General features: G+C 46.9%; 1 protein-coding gene across 2 annotated transcripts in view; it reads right to left on the bottom strand.

Annotated features, from left to right (window-relative positions):
• IQGAP2 (IQ motif containing GTPase activating protein 2) overlaps positions 1 to 21429 on the bottom strand; it is a 125842-nt gene that overhangs the window by 100998 nt on the left and 3415 nt on the right. For both annotated transcript variants that reach the window (XM_062600680.1, XM_062600682.1), the window contains exon 2: positions 4032 to 4131. In XM_062600680.1, coding sequence (XP_062456664.1) covers positions 4032 to 4131 — 100 coding nt within the window. The remainder of the gene's footprint in view (positions 1 to 4031; positions 4132 to 21429) is intronic.

Below are 21429 nucleotides of genomic sequence, written 5' to 3'. Positions count from 1 at the left end.
ATGGCTTAGTCCTAATTTTACTCTTCTCATGGGGTTAAGGACACTGGAGACTATCCATTTTTCTCTACAATTTTTTAATATGTAATAAATATTCCTTAAAGGCAAAAGTATTAAGCCAAAGGGCATGTATGAGCAATGAAAGAGGAACTTGATTTATCAGCAGCAGCTACCTGATTTGGGGGGAGGCAAAAGGGCTAGCAATCTACTGCAGCAGAACAAAATGTTTTTCAGTATCGAATGTAACACCCTATTCAAACATCACTGATCTTTGCAGATATTACAAGCCTACTTATTGTGTTTAAAAACAATTTCCTATTCTGTATGCTTATACCAGATGCTGTACCCTGCACAGAAGGTACTATTTGCAGAAGCTACAGCTACCAGCAACAGAAGATTCCTCTTTCACATTAAACTTTTTTATTATTATTATTAAAGCTGGGCTACAGGAAATAAGTGTGCAAACAGTGGTTTAAAAAGCAGCTGAAAGTACACATTCTTCGCCGTTTTAATTAACCCTGGCATTTTGAAATGCAGAGTTGCTATAGAACAATATTTTGATTACAAATACACAGGAGATACAGGAAGCAGCCCCTGCCACAACACTGAATGCAAAACCGTGCTCTGCCCCAATCTTTTGTTACTCAATGATTGTTTCAGCATTTATTCCTCTTTGGTACAAGCTAAAACACATTGTATTTGCACATCGCGAATTAGCTAAGACAGTATTTGCTGCTGTTTCAGCAAATGTTGACTGAATAGTTAAAAGCTGGCCTTGCTTCTACCTGTTCCAATGTATTGCTATCCGCAGGGTCCGGAATTACTGGAACACGGTCGGCACGTCCAGGCTCGGGCGGGCTGTGCATCCCCGGAGCCCCGCCGCGCCAGCGCTGCGGACCAGGCGGGGAAGCCCAGCTCCAGCCGCTCCCCCCACCGGCGGGAGAAGCTGATAAATCGGCTAAACCCAACTGTGGAAACTCTGCTCTCCGCGCAGGCGAAGCGCGCCGACCCCGGTGCGCTGCCAGGGCAGCCCTGCGCCCGGCTTCCCGTGCTCGCCCGGGTCTCGCCGGCGGGAGCGTCCCCGCTCCCGCTCCCGCCGGGGCTGCTCTCTTCCCTCCCAGGAGCCCCGCTTTTGTTCCAGCTCTACCGGCAAAAAGAAAATGCTGCAACCGCTCACATACAGAGCGGAGGCCGTGGCAGTGTGTTTCATGCCTGACCAAGTGCTCCGAGAGGGCGATAGCCGTGCAGTGGGAGGAGACACGGCGTTTTCTCGCGCCTAAGAGCGCACGGCTGCGTGCTTTGGCTGCGGGTGCCTCTTGTTACTTCCCTGGTGGGCAGGCGGGTGCTGGGAGCTACGCAGCTGTGAGCTACAGACATCTCCGCTTGTCCACAAGCTTACTGTGTGTTTGTCACCAGGTTTGTTGCAGATTAAGAAGAGTCCTTCTCAGGACAAAGTTACGTGAAGCACCTGAATTACCCCCAAAGCTCACCAGGAAGAAGTGTCTCACCCTCTCTCCTCTTCCCCAGCAATTTTATCTGAAAGCACCTCCAGGGCCTGCGCTGTTGCCAGCACTGTCACCTCCTCCCGGCTCCTTACCCTGCAGTCCTGCCCCTCTCCTTGCCAGGCCTCAGCACTCGTCACACCCTGCAGCAAGCAGATTCAAACCACTAACTGGGCAGTTCCCTCCTTTTTTTAATTCTTTGACCGACTTTGGTTTCCTGCCAGTTAACCAACTTGAATCTGTTTAGCACAAGTCTGCTCAGCACCAGGGCTGGCTTGTTAAGGCACAGGAGGACAACATCCAGCAGCATCACACATCAGCTCAGCCCAGGGCAACGCTACCCTTCAGCGGGGCACAAGGTTCAAGGTCCATCTCAGTGAGACTGCGGTGCTCACCCACACCTCATGCAGTAGCAAGCTTTTGTGATTAATACTAAGAGTAAAGCAGAAATTTGAGAGTTGAGATAGAGATACTTCCAGGTACCTAACAGCCCCAGGAGTTACTGCTTGGGCTGTTTGCTGCAAGTCACATTACCTGCTGTCAGAGTTAAAAGTATTTCTTCTAGAAAATCTCTAATGACACGAATCCACATGAAAATAAATACAAGGAATAAAAGGAGTCTACCCATAGCAGATGTTAATTCAAGTCTCTAATTATAAAAATAACTTCACATTTCCTTGCAAAGTGTCAAGAGACATTTCGGTGCAGAATGAGAGAACTGGAGTTCAAAGTAATAAATGGCCCTGGGAAGGGTGGGAGTGGGGAAATCAAGAAGATAAACTAATAGTGATAGACGAGAAAACATTGAATTTGGAGACTAATCACGATTTTTATCATGCCAGAAGCTAGCAGATTGGGCAGATGCAACAAACATAAGAGGAGCCTTGAGGAAAATTCAGTACTTGTCTCAGAGCAAGTCTCCTGAGACAGCTGAGCTGATCTAACCACTCAGCAAGGCAAGGTGGAGTCTGCTCCCTTCCCAACGCACCCATGCAGTTGCACCCTGTCCCCTTCCTCCTGCCAACACTGACACCTCTCTGACCCATCAATCAGACTGATGAGCTCACTACCCACTAGAAAACTAACCCAGCAAAAGAGCCACAAGTTTCATGCCCATGCAGTTGGCTGGCTCAGCTGATCTCTTCCAAGTTCACCATGGAGGCAAACAGGAGTGAGCAGAGAGACTGTCCTTTCCAGCAATGGAAAGAAAAATTGACTCAAATATGCAAACAGGGAAATGGCTTTTCAGCAGAAAGAGGAAGAGCGAGCAAAGGAAGCAGGGCTTGCTGCAGTAGGTGGACAGCATAACAAATAGGAAGTCGAAAGAAGAAAGATCGACTTCTTTAACAACGCCCCTGTGACAAGATAACTGGCAGCTAGTGGCCCCACAGCCACTAGAAAGGTAAATGTGGGTGCACCACAGAGATGGAGGGGAAAGCGTTTTGGACACAAAGTTCACAGTACACTGCTTTACTACTAATCCCTGAGTGAACTGCACTGGATTACCTCATTCTAAGGATCCCGCAATGCGTCATCACATCGAAGCAGTTTGCTTTTCCACGGTTTTACAACTTGCATTACTAACTGGCAAAGTTCCAAATTCCCTTTGTATTGAGAAATTTGTAGGAAAATCACCCAGCTAGAAGTTGGAAATAGAAACAACACCATCAACAAATGCAGAGTGGAAGTGATAGAGTCACCAGTGGAAGAGCAGGGCAGCAAAGTGAGCCCAGCAGCCATTTTTTAAAGATGAGACTGGATACTAAGTGTGAAATATGCTTTTATATGTGATAATAATAATACATATGCGATAATAGCTACTCCAACAGCAAGGGTTATCTTGCTTATCTGCTCAATAATTACAGAAATGTTGCTGAATATCTGTTTTAAGAATAAAGTATAGATAGTAATACTTTTGCACAAAGGTTATAAAATCCCTATGTCCTTGCAACCAGTGTTTCATCACCAGCTGTGGCTTCAAGAGACAAGTAGATTCAACCAATAGGTTAGAGGAGCTAAAGGAAGGGCAAAGTCCTAGTTGTCCTTTATTGCCCTTCCTCCACTTACTCCACACTACCACTGAAACACTGAGCCAATATGGTTCGTTAACCCAGTGAGATCCCAGGTAATTTTCTGCTATCTTAGCAACTTGAATCACTTGATAAGCACAAGCATCAAGAAGAGAGTAAGACAGTGTGGTCAGCAGCAAGACTTTCCCCAGTTAGTCACATAAGCCTGACTCAGCTTCTCATAAAGCCACAGCCCTCAGTTTTAGTGCCCATCCCTTATTTTAAGATAGTCAGCACAATGACTGAGAAGATTTTCGTGATTGTTTCTAAACTCCCTCTTTGAATTAAAGATCTTTTCATACTTGGGATTTATTTCTCTAATACTGAAGTGCTATAAAATGCCAGCACTAAGTTAATTTGAGTAATTCAGAAAATCTTTTAAAAGTTACAATGTCCAAGAATACAGCTAGGCTGAAAAATCAGTATTTAAAGGCCAGGTATAAGTATGCTTTCATTTACTTACCTTTTTGCTTCTTCTAAGTGGCAGAGATACTCGTAAGCAATGTTCTGTCGCCTCCTCTCATCCATTTCTTCTGCTGAAAGCCTTTCATCGTCCACAATAGCTGCAAATAGAAACCCACAAAGTTACACATAAATCACGGGTTATTCTTAATGCAATTTTACTGAGAGCCCGAGCAAACTACTTCAGAACAGAAATTAAAATAGCCATCCCTTCTCCTCAAAGGAGGCATTTTATAGCATGGCGCACTAGGACATTTAGACTGTCAAGAGGCTACAGTTCACTGTACCATGAATTCCACCTATTCAAACCGAGTATGTATTGCTCTTGGTATGACACCTGGTTTGGGGGCAAGAAGGAGCATGAGAAAACACATGATGCTAGGGAGAGGAGCTGGCAAGATGTCAGCCTACACGTACTCTGAGAGTTTTGGGGACTTCCATGTGCAAGTTCAAAGTGAGCAGTGGATGGAGCAATGCCTTAGCAAGCTGGGCCTCAGCAGTAAGAGATGAGGACAACAGTGCACTGCAAGTGTATCTAAGGGCAACGTTGGAAACGCGTGCAGTTTCATCAACCTGTTAGACTGCAACAGGCCAAGCTGCCTCCTGCTGATGCAGGCAATAAGGGCTGTAGCTGAATGAACCAGCTGTGGTATTTACACCTCTGCTTACTGCATCTACCACATCACCTCCCACAGCAGCACTAGGAAGGATAACCCTCTCTGCACATCCCCAGCGGGAGATGTCCCTGACCTACTAACAGCCATCCTACTAGTGATCTGCTCTCTTCACAGGGAAGAAAGCTCCTCTGAGAGCAAATCCTAAATTATTCCAGAAGTTCAAATGTTACCAAAGAAGCTGGAAGACCAAATAGTGGTACCAACTCCCAGCAGAGGTTCAGTCACAGCATGTGAGGTTTCTGCAGACTACCTTCAGCATCAATCAGCTGTCTAGTGAGACCATGTTCTAGCTGCTGCCAGGTGGTCCTGCTCTCCTCCTCACTTCCCAGCCACGTGCTCCCACCACCTCTCCTGTCAGAGGTGGCAAACCCACAGCTGTGTTAGCGAAACAGAAGGAGCAGATGTTACCGGAGAGAGGCACGATTACAGCAAGACTTGTTTCTAGTGAGACCAGTCCCTGCTCTGACTCACTGCACATCTGCAGGTGCACCAGGGCCGGCGCAAGGAGGGGAAAGGGAGGGGACGGAAACGCGCAGCAGCCCAGCCGCCTTCTGCAGCAGCCCACAAGTAGCTTAGCTGAAAACATCAAGTCAAATCCTCAGTAAAATACACACGCTCTCTCTTCTCCTGAAATGCACTTTAAGCCATGATTTTTAAGTTAAGTGGCCACAGAGCCACGCATGCCGTTGGCAAGCTTCCGGCCTTTCCCTGGTGCGGCTGCCTCACCCGGTGGGTAACACCCCGCTGGGGCCCATAGGAGTGCTCCAGCTGAAGGGCGCTGCGCTAAGGTAAGGTGCTGTGCTTTAGCAGGTCAAACACGCGTTGAAGGCTGTCACCGCGGCAAGCCTGCGCCCTGCCTTTCTCAGGAAAATGAGAAAACGGAGGCACAGCACACCAGTTTCACTCCACCACACGCTGACGATGTTAAAGCGCTTCCTCCTCCAGGCGGAGAGGGCCCGTGCGACACATCCTTCTGCACCAGCGCGGCGCGGTGCTGCCGAGCAGGAGTCCTCTGAGCATGCACCCTCTGAGGACAGCATCAAGCACACTACTCGTGCACATTTTGCACTGACGTTACCACACGTCTGTTACCGTATCGTATAGCTACTTCAGGCTCTGCAGTTGCAGTTTTGATCACCACAAGCACTGATCTCTCATCTTCCTTTCAAGATGGCTCTTCCTAATTACCCAGAAGTTTCATGCACAGATAAAACATGTCTTGCTCCGAGTCCCTGTTAAGTCTAGCACTCCAATAAGCATGACTCACTCTTCAAAACGAGCTCTCTCCTACTCCAATCAGGTCATCGGCTGTTACAAACTGAAGCATTAGTTTGGACACGAACGCGATGTTTGGTTCCCAACACACCTGGCATCTCAAACCGGCTGTGGCGACCGCTGCCCTCGCCCAGGCCATCGGCACGGGGGGACGAGCACCGCTCCCACGCCTGCCCCTCCGCCCCACCGGGGAGAGGCGCTCGCTCCCCGGCACGAGGGTCACCGCTGGAAGTAGCGGTGATCTTACCACGCTGACATTTGATATCCTACTCAACTGCTTGCAGCATCAGGTTTGGTGCCGGTTTTCACAGTGCGCACCTCTCCCTGGACGGCGAGAGGGCCGCCGGGGCGAAGCCAGCGCGTGCCACCGGAGGAGCGCAGCCCATCGGCCGTCCTGGCACGTTATCGCCCGCCGGCTGCGAGGCGGCGGCCGATGCTGCTCCCGTCCTCAGCCCCACGGCAGAGCTTCCCTTAGCAGCTGCGCAGTCCCATAGACCCATGCCCCTCAGCCCACTGAGCAGCCAGTTACTGCTGCTTCTAAATACACTCACCACAGCTGTAATCAAAGCAGCAAAAGAGGCAGCTATTGTGAAAATGGGACCTAAAAAACCCACAACCTTTTTCATGAGCATCAGTCTAGGAATTTACCTGCAGAGCACGGATGCCTTCCAGTCTAGCCCTGGGTCTGCACATCCATGGCCCCCCCCATCCTCTGCGAGGGCACCCCAGGCTGAGCAGCCCCAGCCACCCTCCCAGCCCTCTTTAAATGGATTTGCAAAGATTGACTCAGAGGGTGGATGAAGGCACTGACAGATATCACAGTATTATGATAGTTGTTCTGCTTAGGGAATACTTAGGTAAAGAGGGAAAGGGGCAAGAGCAGAAAATGAGAAACTGGTAGAAGAGCAAAACCAAAAAGCAAAAAGCAAAAGAAAAAAAAAGGAAAAAAAAAAAAAGAAAGAAAAGCAGCGCCCGGACTGGAAACCTGCCCTCTTTCCTTCTTTCCTCCTGGTGCCAAAGCGTCAGGTGCTGGGCTGACTACGTGAGCGTCACGGGGCAGAGCACGGGGAGCACTAGCCCCTGGCGTGCCCGTGCTGCAATACCACCTTCAGATAAGAGCCATTCAGCGCTTTAGTGCCTTCCCCTCCAGCATATATTGGCTTCAAAGCGACAGTGATACCACATCAAGTGGCTATAGACTCTGAGGAACACCAACGAGAAGCTGTCGTATAGAGACACCCCAGGACTGAGCTGCAGAGAAGTTTATTTGAAGACTTTCAAAAACACGGGTCCTTAAAGGCTGGTCTGCTGTGACAATTTTTGGCAAAGATACCAGTTTTTGACTATGGAATCCAGCATACAGTTTTCCACAGTTTCAAACACCCTCAGAGCGTGTCCATCCGTCCACACACATGAAATTCAACACACAAAGCAATGTCTTAAGACAGAAAATAAATACATTCCTGTGTTCAACTTGTGAAGGAAGACACTGCTGTGATAAAGGATGTTATGGGGAGGGGTAAGCAGGGCTGCGCTTCACCAGGGGAGATCCAGCCTGCTGGTAAGGCCAAGCAGGATCCTGATGGACTCAAATATTCCTGCTCAAAAGATCCAAATGCCAAAGGGTAAGGCACATGCACACCACACAGGAGTGAGGCAGGAAAAAGCACGTCTAAAATAACACCTTATGTTTCATCCGTTTTTCAATTCTTGGATTTTCAACATGAGATTAAAGAAAAATGCCAAAGATACTCCCATAGAGTGAATGTTATAAATATGCGTGCAGATTACTAACAAAAACAAATAAAAATGCTGGTACAGCTAGCCTACAAGTTCTCAATTTCAGCTCATTTTAAACGTTGCTACCCCATTAGCCAACAGTTAATACATACAAAATGTCAGTGTTAAAAGTCACAGGTTCCTTCATTATAGAGATATTCATGGGAAAACACTAAAAGAAGAGTGTGGAAAACACTTCATGGGGTAGCAAGTAGCGTTAGTTTAAAATATCTTACCTTGATTTTGAACAGCCTGAGTATAGACTTATTCTGGCATTTTCTACAATGCGATAATTGTCTTAGTCCTTCCCACATTTCATTCTTCGTTGATTCAGTGCAAAATAGATTCTACCAGAAACTTCCTGCATATTCTCATTCCATTTATTTCTTGCAGAAATCAAGCCTGCTTACTTGTGAGTTGATACTTGAGCATCTTCTGCTAGCTGGCTCTGTCACAGCTGTGTCCACCTTCACCTTTCTCTGAAATATTTCCATTCCTCATACCAAGACAACAAAAACAGCAGAACAGACCTGGCGCTAGTGAGGACCAGTGGGCTTTGGTGGTGGGAGAGGGGAGGTGTCATTCCCATGAGTTTTGGGTCAAGTCTTGGATCAAGACCTTGAGCCAAGATAGTCCCTGTCAGGTGGCATCTCTCTCAGCCATACAAAAGCACTTAAACCTTCTGTAGAGGGATAAGTTTTTATAGCGAGGACTGCTGCTTCTGAAGTTGCAGCATGATTGCTGTTGCTAGAGATCAGATCAGGCACACAAGGCAGCCGCTGGAGATATTATCTTAGTAACAATTAACGGTGTCTAGGAAGAGATTTGAAACATAAGATCCGCTTGGTTTACACAGGAATTAAGAGCTCCACAAGTGCCAGCTATGTAAATGTTGCCCAAGTCCAAAGTTAACCCTCTTATCACAACCATGACAAGGATTTTGGAGGTCTCAGGGTCACAGAGATAATCCACGTTAACATTGAGCTTACCAGATCTTTCGTGTTAGTATGTTTTATACTTGAGATGACAGTAAATAAGAGGTCTTTTACAGACTTAACTTGCAATGGCATTCAAACATAATCCCAGAGATCCATAGTTTTTCTTTTTTTTTTTTTCAAGTTAAGCTAAACTTGAAAATTCTATAAAATACAGTCAAAAAAAGCACAAAAAATAGTATTTGCTTTAGTTTTGCAATGCAGACTCATGGAACTATTTAAAAGGCATAATTCCAAGTTATTCAGGGATAACAATTCCCAAAACAGACAGTTTTTGTTCTCTTAGAAAAAAATGAGACTGGAAAAAAAGCACTAAGACATACTGCAGCAATTAAGGTCTCCTAGTAAATCATCTTCACTCAAACAGATGACCATTTGCAATAGTTCAAGAACGGCACTGAGCTGCTTCCAGCAAGCAGACCCTTCAACAAGGCATTTGCCACAGACCCACCAGAAAACTTTTTATAAGGAAAAAGTCAAAGAAAGCAAGAGAACCATGTATTTACCCAGGCTAACTCCCTTCCATAACATACCATGGAGAAAAGATGTGAGCGAGGAAGCAAAAAGCTCTCCTGGAAGCATGAGGGTGAAGTTCAACATGTGGGACATAACAGAGGATGGAGAGAACAAAACCCTGAACAGCAACAAAGATAGGTGAAGTCAGGACTGGGAGAGGAAAGAGACATGTTTGAATGCTGTAAAATGCTGGAATAAAAAGAAACACAGCTAGTTCTTAACCAGAATATTGCTGAATTAAACATTATCTAAATGTTTAGCCCAGACAGATGCATCCCGAGTGTGAAGACCTCAGAGAGAAGATCCGTATAGAAAAGCTGCCAAAAAGCCACACTTGGGCAAGGCAGGGGGAAGCACTCGAGTCCACCAGCAAAAGGTTGGTGAGTCCTACACGGGCCACCCTTGAGGCGCCCTGCCTTGCGCCCGCCGCACTCCCCCCGCGTCCAGCGTGGAGGGTGTGACGGAGCCGTGCTGCAACAGGTCGAAGAACGAACGCGAAATCGAGCGCGGAGCCTCTCGCACACAGACTCCAGACCGGGGCCTGGCTGGCCGTAGCTGACCCTGGTGAAACCCAAGCCGAGCACGAGCAGACGCCAGGCAGCATCCCGTTTACGTCCGTCTGTGCCAAGAGGAAGAGCTGCGAATGCGAAGGATTTGCCATCATACCTCAATGCTTTAGTTTTAAAAAGACAGTTACACTTTAGATGGTCATGGTGACCCTAAAACCCTTGGGTCATATGAAGGCTTGTAACTATTTTATCCTAATATGAACATGGCCAATAAATTCAGTCTCATCCTCTTATTTCTAGTAAAACCTGAACTCTCGTTGCCCAGGAACCTGGCACCATCTGGGCTGCCTGCCACCGGGGCAGGGGCAAGCACGCAGCCCCCCCCCCGAACAGCACAGTGGCCAGGGCAGGCAGAGCTGTGGCCACTGGGGCTGCTGAGCTGGCCCGTGGCAGCCAGGCAGGGGCTTATGTACCCATCCAACTGCTGGAAAATACAAGGACGGGATTGCACGCACAGGTGTCAGAAAAACACTGCTCAAAGCTACAGGGGAAGAACAAATTCCTGTCAGAGCCTCCACACCCACACTCTAATTCACAGCTAACTAATGCAACAGTTGATTAAATATGGAGCAGAAAGGATGCCGACTGCAACTACATGAGCAGAGAACTCAAGAAGTCCTTAAAATGGTTTTACAACATCAAATATCTAGTATAGGATTTTTGTTGTTAGGATATTCAGTATCTACAGTTTTTTTGCTGGAAAACATTTATCTTCTAGATAAAAATTTAGTGATCTGATCAAGACAGCCTCCTGTAGACTTCCTCTGTCAAAAAGAGTAGACATGAGCAGCTCACATCAGCAGTAAAACCTGATGGCCTGAGCCTTTTCTGCATGGCTTCAGTTAAGGGAATTCAGCCCATTCTCCACACATTTGCTCCAAAAAAAGACTTCATATGAAGACATATACTGCAATCACTCAAAACTTACCATAGCTGTGAACATAGGAGGGCAGATTCTCTTGAGAAAGTAGACTAATATACTTTATTGATTATGAGGATCTTTAATCTGGCATGTTTCAAATCTTACCAATATACAACTTATCTTCTCCTCCCTTAAAAATATCTATGGCTCCCCTAATCTAGTTATTACACTAACCGAGTACACAGGTTTGGATTTTCATACAGAAATAAACATATATCATCTGGCCAGAAGACAGCCATTAACCATTCTGACAAACAATTTGTGCCACACAGGCTCGAGTAGGTTCCCACTCCGGGCCAGATATTTTTTCTGCCAAATGCTGTGCAAACAGGGAAAAAAAAAGACCAAACTCCATTTGAATGAGATTGCTTCAATACAGCAGCTCATTAAAAAGACTTGTTGATGTAAAATTAAAGATGTTTGCTAAACCACTCCTTCCCTCAAGCTTTTTTTTAATAGAGCCTTATTCCTGCACATTCAACCTCCCAGAAGTCTTCCCCTGGCCCCTTTCCTCACAACACAAGGGGAAAAGGCCTTATTTCGGTCTTCTGCGCCTGCTACCACAAGTCCAACCACATCCATTTACAGAGATGGAGCACTGTTACAACACAAACCTTGGGACTATCATACCAAGCGACTGTGATGCAACATCAACCACAAACCATGCTTCTGGAGCCAAGTGTCAAAACTGGTTTATTTTACAAAGTCTGTCCGGTGTCGACATTGGCAGAAGGCTGCTAGACTCCTGGGACGTATCTCAAGATACTTGAATTCCCACAAAGTTTAAAATGTCACATTAAACCACAGGAACACAAGATGGCTTTGGCATCCAGCAAGTAATCGCATATGCAGCCAGGACTTTTAACATTCATTTTTCTGTTACAAGTATACATGTCCATACTTTTAGACCTCAGGCTTTCTACTGTACCATAAAGCGATACTTTAGGAGAGGTGATATGTTAAAAGACATTAGAGCATTATGACATTAGTTTAGTGTATAATAACACCAGACCATGGCCATCTCCTTTCTAGTAGGAGTCTTTACTTTGTGCAGAAAACAACACTATATTTTAATTTGTCACGTATAGCTGGAAGAGCAGGGAGTGAGCCTGTATAATTGGGATGAAGGAGGTATATGAAACTCCAACCCCAATTTCAATTAGCTTCAAAGCAAATGTTGCCATCTATAATTATAAACCTGAAATGCAATTTATCAGTTTGCCTATTGCCCAACTCCTCCCATCTACAAAATTCATCTGTCAGCCTCACTGTCTCTAAAAATATTTCAAGTAACTCCTTAATAAGACCATAACTGTTTATTTTTGCATACTTTGCTAGTTGGCCACCTCAAGACACAACAGGTTTCCCCAGATGTCAGGCACTCCAGGAACACCTTTAAAACTGTAGCTCCATTTAACAAGCTACCCAGTTGACTTTAAAGCCCTGTTTGATACTAAACCCGGAGTCTGAAATAATGAAATAAGTTACAAGCCTGAAGAAGCACTCAAATGGATGGGACTAAAAAGGCAATAAACAGCAATTACAAGTTAGTTCTTTGCCTTAAAGTCCATCCTCTCTTTACTTGCATAGCCCCGAAGTCATTAACACAGTAAAATTTGAGGTCAGATTGGAAAATGCTACATAGCTAAATCGTTACTCTGGGTTGGAAGGTTTGCTTAGTTTCCGCACACTTATAGCAAGAATTACATTTTTCATGAGGTTATTAAAACCCAGCAATTTCATGGAAAGCTGGTTGGTCAGATTTGCACATCACTGGAGACTCAAGACATTCAAAACAGTATCGTGCATTCCAGCAGGAATTTCCGACAGACTTTCCCTCTTCAGAGGTTAATTCATGAGGAAACAAGTAGTAAGGTAAAAGACTCCTCTGTCACCTTAATCCCTTCACTGCTTTCTTAAAAAAAAATGTAATTCTAATTCCATATATTTTGGCATATTTACCATTTTCTCCTCTCCCTTTGCTGGAATTACTTTACCTGTCCGCTTTTTATTGGCAATATACATTAGCAATCTTTAATAAAAAAGCCAAGATTTTACTATGTAGATTCAATTTCCTTACATGTTACCTGCTGTGACCTCAATTCAACTTAACACAAGTGGAATTTAAATGAAATAATGAAAAAAAAATGTTTAATATTGCCAGGTTAGTGAAACAGGCTGGTCTGCTGCACAAAGCATAGAAAAATGGTACTGTCTGCAGTAAGCCTAAGTATCAAACCTGAAATTGTTTGTTTAATTGGAAAACAAATGCTAAGTCTCTTTTGTCTATGAACGACATCAAGTTTCTTTCAAACATTAGAAAGCTTTCCCCCCCCTTCCTAAAGGGAATCTCGGGTATATAAATGAGTCAAAGGCATAAGCATACCTGCACAAAGGAAGGAGTGGCTTTTGGAGACAAAAATACTTTGCAGACTGCCTGAAAAGGGTGAAAGGATCATGCAAAAGGCATTTGTCCCTAAGCAGGGAGCTGGAAGAGGAGGCATGTCGGGGAAACAGCGAAAGGAGATTGCCTTCAGTTTTCTGCTGAATTCAAGATAATTTTCATTGTATACAGTTACAATACAACCTATAGCCAGAACTCCATCCGTAAACATTTGCACATCAAATAGAGAAGAAAAACCACAGAAATGGAGTGGAGCAGGAAAGAGGGATTAGAGGCTCTTAGAAGGAAAGGTTGAGTGCAGCCTGGACATACCACGTTGATAACAGGACTCCTGAATTCAGGTTTGTCCACCTCCCATCTGTCAGCAAACACTGATATTTGAGGTGGGCCTGTAGCTCCCCTGGCACTGCTGCTGCTGCCAGGTCAGACACCTGGCCGCACAAACAGCAGTTAAGGTCACCCCAATTCAGTCATCTGAGACATTTTAGCCCATATGCAGGGCCAAAATAAAGTACTAGGCTTGATGTGGGGCAAAGGGGGATGCTAGGGATTAAAGCAGCTCAGCGTACCTGATACTTCACCAAACAGCAAACAAGCTAATGTCTGCAAGAAGGAAAGCCTTAAGCTTTTTGTCATTGTCATTGTTATTTGGAAAAACTTCAACACTCTGCTTGCCATTTAAATAGCAACCAAAACCATCTCCCTGCAAAACACTGCACATGAGTTTTGGCCAAGTTAGAACCTCAGCTGATTTCCACCTATGAAACATCCAAAAGCCTCTCTGCATTACAGTTTGAGCACAGAAGAGTAACTTGCAAGTACACAAACAAGTATATGCCACAAGCCTGAGCTGGACATGCTCTTGTAATAAATCCCTAAACCTGAAGGCTGGTCACTAAGGATCTACTCCTGGCTGTGAGAAAGAGGGAAGAGGCAAGAACAGCAGGGAGAGAGGAAGGAGAACCCCCATTCACCCCCTGGAAACACCCTGAAGAGACTGTAAGGAGGGAACGGTTACCAAATGGTTTCAATACTCCAACATGGAAAACCTTCCTAGCTGAAAATTTATGGTACAGTGATCAGCTGGAAGAAAAATGGCAAGGTGTAGTTTAAAGAACAGCAAAGGAGTATAACAAGAGGGACTGCTGGAGAGCAAAAGAGACAATCTGAGTAAAATGCTTCATTGGTGCCTTAGCATCACCAGATAACTCAGAGAAGAGCTATAGCCCTCAGCAGACATGGTCCGAATCACAAAACTCAGGAGGACTGAAGCACCTGTCTAAGGAAAGCCATAAACAAAAGCATCGCTTAGATACTGGGTAAATTTGAAATCATCACGAGAACGATTGCAGCACAGAGACACTTGACCCTGACATCTGGTCTCAGTTCTTGTCTTCTGTGGCAATTCATCATTCCCTGCTCCCTCCCCAGCCAGGCTGCTGCAGTCTTTCCTCTGCTAAAATCCAAGCAGTCATCCGCTTTGCTGCCTCCATGCTCTGGAAGGATTTCCAGAAAGCACTTGAAGTGTTATGACACTTTCTTCCCCCTCAAAGACACAAACATATAGATATGAATTTAAAAAAAAAAAAAGGGAAAAATGATTATGCGTATGCAAATGTTACATTTCTCTTCCAAATAATGGCTTGCTTTTCCTTCCTAAATAGTTGCCACCATCACCATAACTTTGAGGATCCTAATTTCAACTTTTTAATTCACAGGCAAAAGGGCTTTATTTAATCTTAATGGGGAGAAGAAAACCTTAAGCTATTGTAGGCAATAGAGCTGAAATTTTAGTTTACAACCACAAAACAAGCTGATTCGTAGAGGAATTGAACAATTTTTATGTAAAAGATGGCTTAAAATTCAGAAGATTAAAGAAAACTGATATGAAGCTGAATGTTAACACACAAGTTCCATAAGCTTAAGGGTTGGGACCTCTGCACACCCAGAGGCAGGGATGGTGAAGGAGAGCTGTAGCAATTCCTACCCCTACCCCAGGTGTTCCCAGCTCCCCCAGGAAGGCAGCTTAACTGCCTGGGAAACAGCTCCTGAACCACAGCAAACGCCGCGGTTGTTTCTTCCCCTGAGAAGGCCCAGCAGGAGCAGAGACCTCCAGGAAAGGAGCAGGAGGAGGTAACAGGGTCAAGCCACCCTCCAGTCAGCCATGCCCGCTCCCATGCAGGGATCCTCACTGGACCCTCTGCCCCAGCTGTGCGAGGCCACAAACACCTAGGAGGACACGCGCAGGTTGATGCACCTTCCTTGTTCCTATTTAATGGGTGAGAAGATATGTTTGGGCAGGAAGAAAGCAAATACCAGCATATCCATCCAGGTAACCAGGTCAGAGAGAGCCTGGTATCAGCCATGACCTCAGTTACCACCTGAAGCCTGCTCGGTCACTTCAGATCTATCTAAGATTAACAGAAAGTGCTTGCAAGGTTCTTAGAGCTGGCACCGCTGAATCCAGAATAACCTCCTCCAAATGCTCCTTGCTCATCCTCTTCAGGAGTACAATGCACAGGCAAGGAGATGCTGCTCAGTGTGCAATTTCCCACACGGGGCTTCTGGGCAATTCATAATAGCTGTCTGGCCCTTATTTCCCACTTACATACACAGTAATAAATTGCATTTTTCCTTCATCATCAGAACTAGCTAGAGCTGTAGGAGAGAGCTAAAGCACAAACAGTTTAAGTCTCTAACTTCAGACCTTAGAGGGAGATTTGAAAAGAGCAGACCCCACCCTGCCATGCAGTAGGTCAGATGCCCGAGTAGATGAGTCAAAACTGCTATGATTGAAAAAATGACACATCTGCTATTGTACTGCAGAGCATTGTACTTTCTGTACTGCAGAGCATCAGATATCTAAGTGAGCTAGATGTTCCTCCTTAACTATCAATAAACACAGTATTTCCATTATCAAAATTCACTGACAGCTGCACATGCAACCAAGATATACTTCCACCCAAATCATGCCCTAGCAAGTTTCTAAACATAACTGCATTATTTTTTTTTAACTAAATTAAGATTTCCTCTAAGCTGAAACAAACTTTTGTTGATTTCTTGTCTAGAAATAGCTAATTTTTCAGGTTGCTTCTTGTGTTTACTCCCTAATCCATCCCAAAAACTGTAATTCAAATTAGCGCAGCAAGTACCTGACCATAAGGCAGCCTCCTCTCTGCCCTGAACCCACTTCCACTAATGAAGATACCGCAGTCAATGTTAAAGGAATTATATCAATCAAGAATAAAGTATCAGGAGAATATTCTAAGCATTATGAAATCGTTTCAAAACAAACTTGCGTTCTACTTAAAATAGCTATACCAAGACCATTAAAATACAGGAAGTGTAACTAGCTTTCAGTTACGGCAACCACAGTACACAATGCACATAAATTTAATGTCAAATCAGCCTATTAGTTTTCAAGTTTTAAAGTTTTTATCCAAGGGATTTCACATCCCTAATGGCCGAACTCTGACTTTTGCCATCTGCTGCATAGTTGCGTTCTTTGTTTTCTTTTTTGAAATACTACTTCAGAAATTAACACTTTTGCTATAACTTAAAATTAAGCTTGGAAAAAAAATAAAGAAGGAAACTGCTGGGTGTTATTGCTGTGGTTCAGTGTTATGGTGTTATGGGGAACTACAGCTCTTGTTTTGCCTGTTACTACCCACAGTACTAAAAAGTTGCGTTCAGCTTTCTATAGTAACTCACATCAGTTAAACCTACAGCAAAACGATATGGTCTCATTTCTCGTTATATGCATCAAGCCAGAATTTGGAGGAGCAGCGAGCTGCCTGCTGTAACGACAGGAGCCGTACGCTTTTCCAACCCGTTTGTCACACACCTCTCACCGCCGCGGCCAGACGCGACGCGACGTCCAAGCGCAGCGCGAACGCCCCTGCGGGCGAACGCGCGGCGCTTCTCCGGCGGTGAGCCGCCGCGCACCTGGACCACGGCTCGCACACGGGCGCGTCGCACCAGCTCCTCTCCCGGCCGCCACTGAAGCACAGCCACGTCTGTCCCCTGATGTCTTCTGAAGAGCACTCAGAGCAATCTGAGCTCAGACACAACGAAACAGCGCTTGCTGAGTGCCCGAATTTGTAAAAACGGATAAGCGTTTTCCCTCAGTAAAAGCGCTATCACAAATTCCTCTCATCTGAGCTGGATTCCTGGCTCTTCTCAGGACCGGTTTGAGGTTACACTACTGCATATCCATACCGAGATTTCAACACATCATTTCTCCTCCTACATTGTATTAATATCATATGCAATATAATTGTTTACCACTGAACAGAGGCCGGCCAGCTATTAGAATCAAAACTGGGTAAAAGCAGTTGATCTCAAAAAAACTAAAAACTCACAAAAGTAAGTAGTACATAGCTCAAGCCTCCCCTTATCCCTACATCTTTGCAAGGCCCTACAAGTCAAGAAGAATATTGCTGGCGGAAGGATGTTGGAAAACCGAAAACTATTATATCTTAATTTACCTACAAAGAATATTCAATTTTATTCCTCATTCAATAGGTATGGTATTGAGACAGTTTCTCACTTTTTTTTTTTTTTTTTTTTTAACACTGCAGTGCCACTAACAGCTTTATGAAACCGCAGGGTTAGAGCGGCCGAACTCCGTCGTGCGGCGCTCGGGTACCGCGAGGCTCGGCGGGGAGCGGCGCGGCGGGCGCCCTGCCCGCTGCCGGGCGCAGGGTGCCCGGGGGGGAGGACGCGGCGGCGGCGGCCAGCCGGGCTGCGTCGTCCCAGAGCCTCAGGGGGCCCTCCGTGCCTCCAGCTATCCTGCACACCCCTGCGCGGTCTGCGGCCCCATTGCACACATGCTTTCCAGACCAAATATTAAACTCTGCGTTTAGCTGTAACACCATTTAAATCAGCTCAGCTTCCCGTCCGTCCCCCCCCCCCCAGCCACTGGTGCTCATCCCGGCTCCAGCGACTACGTCATGCTGGCGGGCCTGGCCGCAGGCTCCCGCCGTGGGCCAGGCCGGGGCCCTAATACAGCCAAAAACGATGGGGTGGAAGGAGTCAAGCTGCTGCTCCCAGCAGCAGGGCTGGCTGCGAGCACGCGTGGAAGAACGACAGCTTCAGGGTGCGGTTCCAGAGCAATTTAAACACATTTAACTCCCGGCTGCGGCAGCCCCACCTGGCCCTGCACGCTGCCCCTTCCCCGGGGCGGGCTCCAGCAGCCGCACCGGGCCGCTGCGGGTGCCTCAAGCGGCTCCAAATCCAGCAGCGCAAAGCGGCTCTGCCCAGAGCGGCGGGTCTCCCGACAGATTAGGTCTCCGCTGTCACACGACTGCTAGTGACACATCGGCTGAAGGCACGCTCAGCGGACGCGGGCCCCGCGCAGAAGCCTCCCTCCTCGCTTACGACAGGCTGCTGCGAGGTGCGAGCGGAGAAACGGCTGGGAAGAGCAGCTCCCCTCATGGAAGAAGAAGACCCGGAGATACAAGAGGATGTTTTCAGCAAAGCAAACCTGTCTTGTTCGATGTTCAGCTGTTTTACCTCATTTGTAATCACTCTAACCAGACTAACAGGCACAGATATCTTCTGTACTCGCCTGTGGTTGCCCAAAATACCATTGAAACGCCCTTTTAAAATCACAAGTAAAACATCTACTGGCCTTCAACTCTGCGGAAAAGCAGTTGCTGTAACGAATCGTATTTCTGTACACGGTTCGGGCCTTTCCCGTGTCGGCTCCCCCGGGTTTCTCCGCGCTGCGCTCTGGAGGCTGTGAGGCTCTGGTCCTGCCGAGCGGCCCCGCAAACCGAGCACAAACGCTTGATGCAGACACACGGGAGGATGTTCTTGACTTTCCGGGGGAACGACCAAGAGACGATGACTAGTTTGTACAGCTAACTATTTCCCCACCATACCCCCCCAGACCTCAAAGCCAGGTAAGACTTGGTTTAAGCAACTCGCTGGATGCCGCAGGAGCTTCGAACAGAGCAGGCCAGAGCCCACTGGCAAGGACCAGCAGAGGTGTCAGTGCGGAGCAGAAGCCGTCCATGGGTGTCTTGCCTGATCCACCCAAACAAAGGGGAGCACCCGAGGCGAGGACATTTTCTCCACCACATCTCCAGCTGGCAGGGCGGATGAAGCCCCCTAAGCTCCTTAGTGGGTGGCAGCGGGTCGCCAGCAGTTGCGAGCCAGAGCCGTAAGGTGCTCCTGGCACCCCGTTCCTGAGGAACTCGCGCTGACCTCTCTTGGCTGGAGCAGCAAGTTATAATGGAGAAGGGATAAAACTGACCACATATCTCCAGGCGAGTGTGCCTGGCTGATGCATACGGACCTAGCTTTGACAGAAACAGTGATTTTCAAATTTAACACTGAAACAGGCCCTGATGCAAGTTCTTGAAGGTTGATTATTTGCTCACCCATTTCAAACTAAAACAGTAGCAGGGAGAGAAGGGTGCCGGACTCGCGCGAGCAGCACCCGATTCGGCGCCTCCCTTGAAGGGGGCCTGACGTCCAAAACAAAAACCAAGGTCCCCTTCCCTCCTGCCCTTCAGCTCCCAGGCCCCGCAGGAGGACGGCGACGCCGTCCCCGGCCTCCGCCAGCCCTCGCCCACCCACGGCGCCCCGCCGCACCCGGCCCCTGCGGCAGCAGCTCCCGCCTCCCGCCCTTCCCCGCTCTCCCCAGCTGTGGGCGTAAGGCAGAAAGCGCCCTGCGGACGGCCCTCCTCAAAGCCCAGCCAACGCGGGGCTCAAAACGCCGGTTTTCTGAAGGTGAGCACGAGCGTAACAGCGCGGGCAGGGCTGACCGCGAGCGAGCGGCACGGAGCCCGGCCCCGCGCCCCGGGATCGGCGGCCGAGGCTCCGCGCCCCCCGAACACCCGGGAGGTGGGCACAGCTCCTCCCGCCAACACTGCGCTTCCCCTCCCTGGCACGCTGGAGTTCAAGGATATCCATTCCCCAAAACCGGCCAAACAGCGCGAGCGAGCGAAGCAAACGCAGCAGGTTAATCATTTCCTGCACGGCGCAGAGTGCTGGAGCACGCCACTTGCTTATCATCCAAGCAAAATACGACCCGCCGCTCCTGCCTGTCACTGTCATTTTTCCCACCATAAATTTAAGATTATTCCTAGTATATCATAGCCAGCTTGGACCAGCAACTGTAACAAACAACTCTTGAGCTGGAACTACTGCTATGTGACTGAGATAGCAGTTTTAACATACAAAGCAAGCTGCAAATCTGCATTCTTCCTGTTCCCTGACTCAAGTAGTGGAGTTGAGCTAGCACACTTGTGTGCTATAAACTCCGTTTCCAGTTTAATATTAATACTTCCTGTTTTAGCAACATTCAGATAGCTTTAAACATGCTGCAACATAGCTCGGTCCTTCCTTTACTACAGAGACTTCGGGGGGATGAGTCTGCTTCATACAAAGTGAAGCACAGAGAACCACTCCTACCAATGAATTACATGCACTTGATTAAACAAAGCAGTTAAACTTTTCAAGTCCTCATTCAGCAGTTTAATTATTACCAACGTACAAAAGAGAAGAGGAGATAAACAGTGTTTGGTTGCCAAATTACACCCATCAATAAAAAAGAACTAAAGGAAAGTGTTCTCATAAGCCGCAAGTGCTACAGAAAGTATACACCCAAAAGAACATATATGTGTAGGATAAAGTTAAACATTTTATTTTTTTTTTAAAAGCATGCATTCACCCATCTGTTTTCATTTAGTGAAATCCTATGAAAGTTTTGGTAAAAGATTTTTCCTCTGCAATTGAAAAATAGTCATTTGTTTCCCTGCACTCACTACAGACATGCAGACAAAAAATTTATAGATCTGAAGTCAAACACTTTTCGAAAAGCCTTTGGTTTGTAAGTTTTCGCATCCTGCAGAAGTAAGAGCCCAAGCGCAGTTTCGTAGAGACGCGTAGGCTCCGTCTCGCGTCAGTGGAGCAGATTCCCCTGCCTATCTCCACAGGCAGCACAGCTCCCCATCCCAAAGCTTCACGCCTGCTTATGTGTCTCACCTGGTAACACCCAGCACCAGACAGCAGCCATCCCAGGAGCCAGGACCGGCAGCGCGGGGCTCTCCCTCCCGCAGGCTGTGCCCTCGCTGCTGGACGCCCAAATCGGTCTCCCTTGTGTTTACCCGTCGTGGCCCCATGAACCCAGCTTCAGCAGGAAAAATGAAGATTTCCCCAGCTGTCTGCATCCAAAGGATGTTATTCCCAGCTGCAAAACCCAGCTTTGTTACATGTCCCCAGTTCAAAACAGGGACAAAACTTCTGGGACAG

The sequence above is a fragment of the Rhea pennata genome, chromosome Z, assembly GCF_028389875.1.
Source record: "Rhea pennata isolate bPtePen1 chromosome Z, bPtePen1.pri, whole genome shotgun sequence".
Lineage (NCBI taxonomy): Eukaryota > Metazoa > Chordata > Aves > Rheiformes > Rheidae > Rhea > Rhea pennata.
The sequence above is the reverse complement of the archived record's forward strand: the minus strand, read 5'-3'. Positions and strand labels throughout refer to the sequence as shown.